This window comes from Camellia sinensis, chromosome 9, assembly GCF_055761805.1.
Source record: "Camellia sinensis isolate YWXY chromosome 9, ASM5576180v1, whole genome shotgun sequence".
In the NCBI taxonomy this organism is placed as follows: Eukaryota; Viridiplantae; Streptophyta; class Magnoliopsida; order Ericales; family Theaceae; genus Camellia; species Camellia sinensis.
This window is the reverse complement of record NC_138969.1, coordinates 124772189-124784705: the sequence shown is the minus strand read 5'-3', so window position 1 is coordinate 124784705 and position 12517 is coordinate 124772189. Positions and strand designations below refer to the sequence as shown.

The following is a 12517-nucleotide window of genomic DNA, read 5'->3' as shown; positions in this document are numbered from 1 at the left end:
TGGGTGTAACCTTTCGCCACTAGGCGAGCCTTATACCTTTCTATGGAACCATCCGCCTTGCGCTTGATTTTGAGAACCCATTTGTTCCCAATAGTCTTGCGCCCTAGAGGCAAATCAACCAAGTCCCAGACATGATTTTTCTTCATAGACTCTATTTCTTCATCCATTGCAGTACTCCATTCTTTACTAGCAGGGGATGAGAGAGCCTCTTTGAGATTCTTAGGCTCCATCTCATCACTCGGAGCAATCATGAATGCTTCCCCTTTAATCTCAAAACGACGACGGGGTATAGCTCCACGTTTGCTTCTACGTAGTTGAGAATCCTGAGAATCCTCATCCATTGGATCTAATCCATGGGTAGGTAGATCGCTCCCACTGTCCCTAGGAACTTGAGGAATTATTTCCTCATTCTCTACTAAGCTACTAGGTGCGCCTTCAAGTAGATCCTCCATCTCGTAGAGTTCTACTTCTCTAGTTACCTCACCTCTGCTAGGGAAATCCTTCTCTAGGAAATCCACATCTCGCGACTCAATTTCAGTCACACTTCCATCCGGATGCTCCCCAACAAACACATAGCCCTTAGAATGCTCACTATAGCGAATGAAGATACACTTCTTTCCTCTAGGGCCCAACTTCCCAAACTTATGAAAAGCGTTGTGTATGTAAGCTGCCGAACCCCAAGGCCGCAAATTGCCCAAATCAGGCTTTTTGCCAGTCCACATCTCATATGGGGTGGAAGGAACCGATTTGGAGGGCACACGGTTAAGGACGTAGGCAGCAGTCAACAAAGCATCTCCCCAATAAGAAATTAGAAGATTAGCTTGCGCCATCATTGATCTAACCATGTCAAGCAATGTGCGATTCCTTCTCTCCGCTACACCATTTTGTTGCGGAGTCCTAGGAATTGTCAATTGCCTAATAACTCATTTTTCCTCACAGAGCACTTTAAATTGCTTAGATAGATACTCACGTCCTCGGTCAGTCCTTAGAGCCTTAATGCTCTTGTCTAATTGATTCTCAACCTCATTAACATACTGTCTAAAGCAATCCAATGCTTCTGACTTGTGAGAAATCAGATAGACATGACCAAAACGCGTGCAATCATCTATAAATGTGATGAAATAAGGGGCTCCATGCCTTGCCCTCACATTCATTGGTCCACATATATCAGAATGAATAAGTTGCAATGGGATAGATGCCCTTATGGCTTTCCCAAATGGTTTCCTTGTTGCCTTTCCAGCAAGACAGTGCTCACAAGTAGGCAAAGTGACTCTAGCGAGTGGGCCTAAAAGACCTTCTCTAGCCAATCTAGTCATCCTGTCTTGCCCTATGTGGCCTAATCTAGCATGCCATCTCATAGAATCATTATCACAAAAAGATGCAATATCAGAAATAGAGCCATTGGCATTTTTATTAATACTAGAATCATCCACATCCAAAACTAAAAAACCATCTGAAAGATAACCAAAACCATAAAAAATTGTTCCCAAATAAATGCTAACAACATTATTCTCAAAACAAAAACTAAAACCAAGGCTCATCATGCTAATAACTGAAACTAAGTTTCGCCGAATATTGGGAGCATAAAGAACATCATGAAGATACAAGGTGCGCCCTCGTCGCATTTCCAGCTTGAATGTGCCAATGCCAAGCACCTCTACACTGTATTCGTTCCCCATGTAAAATTTTCTGCTCCCAGCAGGTACTCGGCGATACTCAACGAACCCTACTCTGTCCCTCGCGATGTGGTCTGTTGCTCCGGAGTCTACAACCCAAAAATGAGGAGAATGAGCAATTAATGCTTGACTAGACACAAAGCATTGAATGCGAGAAATTAAGTAAGGGAGTACCTTCTTTTGCTCAGGGCAATCCTGAGCGAAGTGTCCTTCTTTGTTACAGTTAAAGCATGTCAATTTAGCCTTTGCCTTCTTACCACCTCTCTTGCCCCTACGCTTGAAATTTCTAGCGCCATTAGGCTTAAGCGCAGCCGCTGCTTGCTTCTTAGGGGCACCTTTTGCTTTTCCACGTTTGAACTGAGAAGTCCTACGTGAGCTTGACTCAACCACCATAGCAGAACCATCAGACTTAGCTGCCTCAAGGCACTCAGCCTCTAGCTCCAAATGACGCGATATGTTTTCGAATGTTTTCACACTCTCATTATGCATCATGTTCTGCTTCATCTGCTCCCAAGAATTTGACAGAGAGCGTATCACAGCTTGTACTTGCTGCTCTTGAGTCAAATTATGCCCAGCAGCCGCAAGCTCACGTATCATGGCTGACATGACTCTCAAATGCTGCTTCATCGAGTGATGCGCCCTTTTTTGATATGAGTCAAACTTCATAGTCAGCCCACGTAGCTTTGCCAAAGAGGTAATACCAAACTTTTGCTTGAGAGCTTCCCACATCTCAAATGCAATCGGGCAATGCTCAAACTCACTAATCAAGTCGTTGTGCATGCTGCTCAACATAGTAAAGCGCGCACACCGATCTTTGTTACGCCAAGTCTGAAAGGCTTCAAGATCACGACGATGTTGAGCTGTATTGCCCTGCTCTGGCTCAACCATCGCTTGTTCAAGTGTGGTCAACACTTCTTGCTCATTGAGGAGGTATTGGATCTTACGGCGCCATATATCATAATTGTCGCCATCCAATTTCTCTCCCTTAGTTAAGTCTGCCACCACTGTCTTAGCAGCCATTTCTACATACAGAGTAAATAAATGCGCAGGGGATATTAATGATAACAACACAAAACAAAATATTTTGCAGCAAAAAGAATCTAAATTAAATAATGATAATTTTACACATGTCTCAAGATCGAAAATTTGCTATGCTCGTAATCATCTCTTGCGCCTCTAGTGATAATTATCAAAATTTAATTTCATTCCATGCGCAAAAAACAATCAAACAATCTCCTACTACTTATGACATATACAAAGCATGATAAATTCCATACAATAGCATCTCAATATAAATTTACAAACAACTCATGCTATATTTATTTAATGATGGAATTCAAATAAATAAATAAATAAATAATCATGCTTCTTTAATTGCAACATATTAAAAACCCAAAAAAAATATGTTGTATTCAATATTTAGATTATGCCATAATTAAAGTGTACATCATTTTTGAAATTTTCTGGAATTTTCTGAAATTTTCTAGAATTTTAAATAACTAATAAACACACATAAAATTAGAAATAAAAAAATCCAGAAACTGATAAACAGAAACAATATTCAGATTATGCCATAATTAAAATGTACGTCATTATGAAATATTCTGAAATTTTTCTGAAATATTCTAGAATTTTAAATGACTAATGAATACACATAAAATTAGAAATAAAAAAATCCAGAAACTGATAAAATGAGACAATATTACCAGTAAATAATAAAACCTTTCAGAAGTCTACAATAAATATTTCAACCCCAGAAAATTATTTATGCAATACCAGAAGCATTTTAAAGCATAAAACATGAATTATTAACACAGAAAAAATATTTTATATTTTCTGAAAATTTTCAAAATTTTACAGAATGTAGAAAAATTAATTCTGAGTCTAACAGTACAAGCCACGCATAAAACAAATATGTAATGAATTAATTATGACCATTTAACGCGATTCAGAATTAAAAACAAAACAAATAGTGCCTAATATGCCAGCAGCCAAGCCAGCCGAGCCGGCGGAGGAAAACGGCGCGGCTCAGCACGCGGCTCAGATCATGGCTCGGCGCGCGGCTCAGCCCGCGGCTCAGAGCACGGCGCGCGTGCTTGGCGCAGAGGGCGCGCGCGTGAGGGCGCGTGCAGGCACGTCGGTAGAGCATCTGGCGCGTGGGAGCGCGTGGCTGCGCGTGGAAACGGCTCATGGCGTCAGGTGGCGCGTGCAGACCACGCGCCGCCTTCCAGGGTGTTTTCTGGTCCGATTTTTGTACTGCCGGACTCTTTTTTTCAAAATAAAACTATTTATGGTATGAAAAAAGACATTAATGAACATAAAAAATATATTTATGCTTTTAATTTGATAAAAATAAAATTTTTTTCTCCTCTACAAATATTCATGCGTATAATGTATACATATACATATAAAAGTATACACATTATTAAAGGAAACACGAAAATATCCATTAACTAGGCTCTGATACCAATGTAAATCAAAGTATAAAACATGCAGCGGATAAAATGTTTAGATCATACCTTTAGATGATAGAACCTCGTGGATAAATCACATGCTTCCAGAGTCTGATAAACCAACCCAGCAGTGAAGTGATATTACAGATTGAATATCACCCACACAAATCACAGTGCAAATGACTTGATCGTTCTTTTTGGGAGAGAGTCAGTATATGGGTAAAACTCAGATCATACGTTGTTTCTCTCTTAATTACCCATAACCCATATTCCATATATATAATATGTTATTATTATCTATCCATATCAGTTAAAACTGATAATATCTGTATCCTGAGTGGTTATCCTAAATAGGTTTGAATTCAATTTCAAAACCTATTTGGATAAGGTTCAAATTCAAATTCAAATGGTCATGCCACATGGGCGCCCATTACTAACAATTGCATTATGTTTCATAAGGGTTGGTGTTTCTTGTTGTTCAAGTGAAGCAGTTGAGGCTAAGGTGATCTGTGAATTTTGTTTCTGGAATAATTCAGGGAAGAATATGATTGTACTAGGGGATGAGTGGAGGTTCTCATGGGATGAAATATTTGAAGTCATTGTCTGTGACAGTTTTATTCAATTGGGTAAACGCGTATGAATTCATTTTAATATTGAGATAAGTTAGTTGTCGTGTGACAGTTGCGATTACAAAATATATCATTGAATTGTGTCTTTAAAGGGAGGGTGTTCTCATTGGTTAAGAGTCTTGAGATAATCACTTTGGATGTATATTAAGTAAATTGTTGCACTAGACTATGGAAAAGATTATTTGTGGTGAGTCATCTTTAATGGTGTGTAATATTTGAATACTTTTCTGAATGCTCTTCAAAGTAGTGGAATTCTTTATTGTTGTGATCGGTTGAGTTAGTTGTGTGGAGTAAGCAAATTTTGTAGGTGTGTTTGAACGTGTTCAAGTGAGATTGCGAGTACGGTTGTATTCCAATTGCGAGTTCGCTAGATTTTAATTAACTCCTTACATGCTGCAAGAATCACCTACTTTTTTTTCCCTTCTATTATAAATTGTTCATTGAAATTCTAGTATGAGTGGTTTTCAGTTAAGGGGTGGCTTCTGTGGAACAATGTATCTTGATAATCATGGATGGTGGGTGTAGAAATTTTGTTTTTGAACCTACTGAAAATTTGTTACTTCATATTGGTAAAATAATTTTGCGGATGTAATTAGAATGAGATGTTGTTACGATTGTAGAGCCGATCGGATTAGACCATTCGTCGTTCTTGTTTGATTCACGCTAGATACCTTCATTGAGGAGTTATTGTCGTGTTTACAGCTCTATGATTAAAGTGAGTTTGAGAGTTTCGATTTTGCTTACAGTGTCTTTTACTATGGGAGGTAAGAGAGTGCTAAATTCTTGAAAGTGAGGTTAGTACGTGTTCGGGGTATTGAAAGAATGGCTCAATGTGAAAATGGCTATTAAGAGTTTAAGGCTCATGTGATTATGTTAAGAGTAAATTCCATTATTCTTTTTATCAAGGTGAATTTTGAGGACGAAATTCCTTAAGGGGAGAAGGTTGTAACGAGTTGAATCAAATTGAATTTTGCCCTTATTATTATTGTTGTGCTGTCGTGAATCATTCTATTTAAATTGGTGAAAAATAAATTAAATTATTTCTTGATTTCAATTTCGTAAGCCCCGCTTGGAGAAATTATTTCATTTATTTATTTTATTTTTTTTAGTTATAGTAATTCTTGGGTCTTGAGTAATAAATGAGATATACATTTAATTTTTTTTTAAAATTTATTTGATTAGCCCATACTTAATCATTTTGGTTCATATTCGATTATGTGAATGGTGGGGACCACCTTAAGTCTTTAAAATTTATTTATACTTTAATTTCAGTTGGAGATTTATTTAAATTATTATACTCCATTCATTTTGAACCTAATTGATTGAATCATGACTCGTTTGTAACCATGTATTATTATTATTATTATTATTATTATTATTATTATTATTATTATTATTATTATTGTAATTTACAAATATTTATGGTGTGCACCATTAAATGAAATATATTTTATAGTGTGAAAAGATTATATCATTTTTGTCATTTATGTTACTAAATTTATAATGATCTTGAAACATATTTTTAATTGATATATATATATATATATAAATGTATATATAGAGTTAGATATTTGTAATGATTTGAAAATAATAAAATAATAATAATAAAAAAAAAAGATAAACCCCCACATGGGGTTGTCCACCCCTTGCCATTCTTTTCTTTGCAATTTCCAGAGAGCTACTTTGCTCTCTCTCCCACTTTCGGTCCTCTTTTTTTCTCTCTCTCTCTCAGCTCAATTCTCTCTCCCTCATAGATTTTTATTTTTTTTCATTTGACATTCATCATATAAAACCTTTGATCCACCAAAATCGATTAAGTTTTAGACCCTAGTTCTTGAGGCCAAAATGAAGAGCTTGGCGAGAGCAACATTTTGACCGGTGGAGATCGAAATTCGACAAAATCGAAAATTTGGATTTTTGCTTGTTTCCGCTTCTACCTTGAGGTATGGATTTTTCCTACACTTCTGTATGCACTTTTACTTGATTATAGGGAGCTTAGAGTTACAAATAATTTAATTAGAATTTTTGAAAATTTTGTGATTTATTTGCTTAAAAGAGAAATTTTGAGAAAAATAAAAAGTTGATGCCTAAATTGCGAAAGTGTAAACTTTGAATATATTTGTAAGGTTATGAAAGAGTTATGTTTTAAATTTGAACAAAAACGGACTTCGATTCGATTGGTTTTGAAATTTTTACCGGTTTATGACCAAAAAAGTATTTTTAAAGAAAACAAAGGAATTACACTTAACTTTTGGGGCTTTCGATCAAAATACGATGCCATAATTGAATAATGTTTGAAGAATGAGTTTGGAAAGAAAATAATGTTTTCTTGGGCATTAACGGTATTATTTTGTTTAATGTATCTGTTGGAATAAAGCCGACACGATTAGAAATGAACTTTGAGAGGTTATCAGACGTGATTGTGATATGAAAACTAGTGTAGTTGTTCATATTTGATGAGATGTGGAATAGATTGTATTTATCGAAATTTTTGGAATTTAATTGTTTAAATATTTGTTTAGAAATATCTATTTTGGGCTATCGGTAGAGGATAGCCATGATTGTTTTAGAAATGCATGAGACTTAGGTAAATTGAACCACATTCCTCATTTGTTGCATTGGACATTGCATTACATTCATTTTATTGGAAATGTATTTGCTTTTGAGAAATGTTTGGAAATGTATCTGTTTGTGAAAAGATGAATACTTGGTGAATCTGGGTAGGGGGTGTAGAACCCCGCGGTTAGGTGTCGAGCCTTCCAGTTTACTGGTAAAAATGACAGTGATAGTGCATTAGGGCCTACTTACAGACACTCACCTAAAGATTCACAGAGCCTGTATTCATGTAACAGATATGGTTTAAAATGGAAATGGTTTTATATCTGTTGTTGCATTTCAGCATTGCATGTTTTATAAAAAGAGAGATAAATTGTTTTATCATGAGTATGGCATGAGCATAGTCCTCTTTAGTCTTGTCATGGTTCATATGTTGTGTAGTATATCTTTACTGGGCTGTGACTCACCCTATAAGGGAAACCATTTTAGGTACAAGTGTTATGCCTCCGTCAAGGTATTGACTTGGGAGGACTTGGAGCTAAGGCTTCATTTTTTTTTTATTGTTATTTGTCGAATGTATGCCCATGGTTGTATTTGCGTTGAGTTGAAACTCTATTTTGTGTAACCAATAATGTTCTTGGATAAATTTGTAAGCTTGTAGGGCACTTATTATCTGTTTGGCTTCCATTTCGTACTTGTTGTAAAATGTATGCTTGGGATTGGAACTGAGGCATTGACATGTGAATAGCATGTATTTGGCATTTGGGATTTAATGGAAATGGATGTATGGAATAGTTAGCTATATATATATGTTTGTCTATCATGTGGGTTTTGTTGCATAAATAGATATACCCTACCCAATTTTCGTTGCGTTACATTCCAGGTGTAAGAGAATACATGGGCGCCAAGAAGCTATCTTTATCTTAACTTGCCAAATGGCGAAATACTGAAAAGTTGGTTGCCAAGGCCAAAAACTGGCTATCAAATATTGTCAACAGGAGTGGAGAAGCGGTAGTTCAACTAGCGGAAGAAGTTTCCGCGCAAAAAAAGGTTGAGGCCTCTACTGAATTATCCCATGAAATTGCTAGTTTAGTAGTAGGCCATGCTGAACAAGAGCAGAGCAGCTCGAAACGCCCTGTCGAGTCGAGCGAACCTACAAAGAAAAAGGTACGCGTCTCCCTGACACTGGACATCATGCAGCCTTTTGTGATTTTTCCAATGGTCAAGGATGCCAACACGCTGATGAGCGCTTTCGTGTTCAAGGATACCTACATTGCCCTAAGTCTGGCCAATGCTATCATGCTTCCAGCAGACAAAAAGATATTTAGGGGTAAACATGATGTGGTTGCCATTGCCATGGTGACTCAATCGATGATTTTGGTTAGTACTCTGCCGAATTATGGTCATATATTTGTAATTTGTGTTGGTTAACCTGATTCTAATACTTTATTTGCAAGTTGTCCAGAGGATCGCCGACATTGGTCGTCAACATTGCCAAGTAGTGACCCTGATTAGCCAGCTCAATGAACAAGTTGTGTCTAAAGAGAAGAAAGTTCATATGAAAGTTACTGACCTTGTAGTTGCAACTAAGAGCGCTGCGGCCAAGCGAACCATAACGGAGGCTGAGCAGACTGAAAACATCGAGGAGCTTCACCTTCCTGCTAAAGAAAAAATGACAACTGTTGAAGCATCGTGTAAGGTGGCTGAAAAGGATCTGCGAAAGGTGAGAGCTCAAATCACTGAGGTACAACAAGCAGCAACTGATGCATTCAAGAAGGGGGAAAAGCTAACAATGAACTACTACGCCGACAAAGTGCAAAGGTTTGAAAACAGAGGGTTTAAGCATGGATAGACAAAGGCCCTTGCAGTAGCCAAGGTTACTTTGGATGTGCCAATCCCGTTTAAAATGAAGGCGTTGAAGTTCTTAACTCTAACCCCGAGTAGTTGAGATGCTGACTTACTTTACATATGCTTTCTGTATTTTGGTTTTGTTGTTTTTATTTTTTAGGTTGTTGTTGTGCTCTTAGATAGGGTTATTTTCATTTGAAAAATGATTTGTACTAATTCAATTTATCAATGAAAACAACTTTTTTTACTAAATCATACTCAGTTAATATTGCTGCCAAACAAATAATGTTACGCTCGAACACTTGATAATCATGGCTTGGTAAAATTTTGAACGAAACAATTATGTTTAAGCTTGGAAACATGAGTTCAAATAGGTCACACCTATTGTAAATATGATAATATAACAATATACATTTCTTGCCGAATGACGTATGTTTCTCGCTGAATGACATTTTTAGGGGGAAACACACCAACTTACTGTCCACCAAATCGGCGCTAGGAATAGAAGTTCTCAAATGGGAGAACTGTTGCCAAATGAACTGTATATATGAACTCGGCAGTGAGCACTTTAAAAATAGAGGAACATATGTTGCCTATTTAACTGTATTCATGAACTCAACAATGAGCACTTAATTTTACAAACAGGGGAACCTTTGCCGAATAAATGGAAATCGTTATGCCCTTGCCCCGATTAGGAAATAGAAACTGTTCCAACAGAAGCCAATAATCATAGAGTTGGCCTAATAAACGGTGATGCGCAAGCTAGATGAAGCGATAATCTGTCTGACATGTGGCAATCATCCAAGTGCTTTGAAAAGGAAATGGCTATTTAGAGGAATGCGTGCCTGGCTGATTCTATTGGTGGCTTTAATAGATGTTTGAAGTGGGAGAATTCATTTGTCTAGTGAAAACCGCAACCCACTGCTCCCACGTTTTAAAGAGTGCTTGATCGATTAAAAAACAATGAAAAACATTCTCATATAAGAACCACTGAAACCCTTCTGGAATGCTGGAGGTGTCTTCTTCAATAGTAGAGGTAAAACGAGAAGCCTCACTGATTTGGACCTAGCGATGGAACAACAGTTGCATGACAATTCTAGTCACAAAGTTCTAGTGGAAATGAAGGAAAAAAATTAACGACGATCACCCTACGAACCTCACACTATAACAAATTGCACTTTTGGCGACCAAATTTGGCGACTAAAAAAAAATTAGTTGCCAAAAGTTGTGGAATTGGCGACCAAAAATTATATTAGTCGGCAAAAGTACAATATTTAGCTACTAATTTTTTTTAGTCAAGGTATATTGATTATTGGCGACTAAAAAAAATTTAGTCGCTAAAAATGCCATAATTGGCGACTAAAATAATTTTTGGTCACTGTATAGTTAATTTTGGCTACTAAAATTATTTAGTCACTGAATGAAAAACAAAAACTTAATTTTTATCTTTGGTGACCAAAAGTTTGGTCGTCAAAAATTTATTTTCAGCAACTAAAAAATATTTTAGTCACTATGTAATTAGTTTTGGCTACTAAAGTTATTTAGTCGCCGAATGAAAAATAAAAATTTACTTTTTATCTTTGGCGTCCAGAAGTTTGGTTACCAAAAATTTATTTTCAGTGACTAAAAAATATTTTAGTAGCCAAAGAACTAAAAAATTTGGAGGGAGACATTTTAAATTTTGGAGGGATTTATAAAATTAATTGACGACCAAAATGTTTAGTCGCGAATTGTGTAAAATGACCAATAACCATATATATATATATATATATTGTTTCCAAACCCAAACCAAAAAAAACTTGCGCCTTTCTCTCTTCAGTGTCTCTCTCTCTCTCTCTCTCTCTCTCTCTACTGCTCCTCTCCCCTCTCACTCTCACCGCCGCTCCACCAGCTACGGAACAACTCTCCTCCTCTCCCCTCTCACTCTCACCGCCGCTCCACCAGCTACGGAACAACTCTCCTCCGCTGGTCCTCTTTACGTTCGCCAGCAACCGGAGCACCGATTCACCTTCTTGTTGGTCACTGTCGCTTAAGATTCATTACCCACAGAAGCTCGATCGACGGCTCCTCCCTCACAAATAGTGGTGAGGCCACTAGTTTAGATAAATATATGTATGTATAGTTGTCTGTGTGGTCATAATAATCTTTGAATGGTATCAACTTTTGGGTATTTGAGTTGTTGAATATTAGCAGAGGTAGAGGATTGCTTGGTTTGATTTTAGGAACTATAGATTAGTGTTTCCAATATGCTTGTTTGATTTAGAGAGTTCAGAATTTGTAGATTTAGGATTTTGATACTCTGCTGATTTAGGATTAGATTGGTGTTTAATTGGCAAAAAGATTTGAAAAAAAAATAAAAATAAATTAAGGGTTTATGTTTGGTTTGTGCAAATTGAGGATTTTTTGTTGTTTTAAATTTTTGAAGTGATGATGGGGGTGACTTCGTCCTGCAAAGAGAGTAAAATGGGAATGGACAATGGAAAATATGTGAGGTCCATGCCAGAGCAAGTCAAAGCCCTCGAAAGGGTTTACCATGAATGCCCTAAACTGAGTTCACTTTGTCGGCAATAGCTGATTCACGAATGCCGAATTCTCTCCAACATTGATCCAAAGCAGATCAAAGTTTGGTTTCAGAACCAAAGGTAGTTTATGGAATTCAAATCTAATTTCTGATTGAAATTTTTTCACCTTTTACGGTGTCTTTTGATGTTTGATCATTAATTAATTTGTATTGCTATGGTGTTATGTATAATTCCTATACACAGATGTAGAGAGAAGCAGCGAAAGGAGACATCCAGTCTTCAAATTGTGAATAGGAAGTTAACTGCAATGAATAAGCTTTTGATGGAGGACATGATTTTTGTATGCTTATTTGTTCTGTATGAAATTATTATTTTCAGTTGGAAATACTTGGTTTGTATAGAATTTGCCATTAAAAGTTATTCTTCTTCTTCTTCTTCTTCTTCTTCTTTTTTTTTTTTTTTTTTTTTTTTTTTTTTTTTATGGTTGTAAGTGAAATGTGTGTTGTGGAATGGGTGATAACATATATGTATTGTTTTGTTTTCATACCTATTACAGGTTGTGTGGGATAGGCGACTAAAATTTTAGTAGCTTAACAAAAAAATTAGACTTTAGGTGACTAAACATTTAGTAGCTAAAAAAAGAAAGATGAACAAAAAATAGAAAATTTGCGACTAAAACTTTGGTTGCCCTACATAATTCACCTTTTGGTGATAAAAATTTTAGTAGCTGAAAATGTGATATTAAATTTAATTTTAAGCTTTTGGCGACTAAAAAATTAGTCGTCAATTTAGCCTTTTAGCGACTAAAGATTTTGTTTGTCGCCAATACCTTT

General features: G+C 36.4%; 1 protein-coding gene and 1 long non-coding RNA gene across 2 annotated transcripts; both read left to right on the top strand.

The window, feature by feature from the left end:
- Positions 1-6389: 6389 nt before the first annotated feature.
- LOC114298917 (uncharacterized) lies at positions 6390-9414 on the top strand. Its single transcript, XM_028243577.2, has 3 exons — positions 6390-6701; positions 8198-8694; positions 8780-9414. The coding sequence occupies exons 2-3, from the start codon at positions 8509-8511 to the stop codon at positions 9164-9166; spliced, it is 573 nt and encodes a 190-aa protein (XP_028099378.2). The 5' UTR covers positions 6390-6701; positions 8198-8508; the 3' UTR covers positions 9167-9414.
- A 1631-nt stretch (positions 9415-11045) lies between these two features.
- Positions 11046-12119, top strand: LOC114298918 (uncharacterized). The gene is made up of 3 exons (XR_003642143.2): positions 11046-11246; positions 11588-11804; positions 11928-12119. It is a non-coding gene; the product is annotated as an uncharacterized LOC114298918 (long non-coding RNA).
- The last annotated feature ends 398 nt before the right edge of the window (positions 12120-12517 follow it).

Coding starts and splice junctions, on each gene's coding strand:
- LOC114298917 (XM_028243577.2), top strand. CDS start 8,509: ATGCAGCCTTTTGTGATTTTTCCAATGGTCAAGGATGCCAACACGCTG. Junction 8,695..8,779: donor TGACTCAATCGATGATTTTG/GTTAGTACTCTG, acceptor CAAGTTGTCCAG/AGGATCGCCGACATTGGTCG.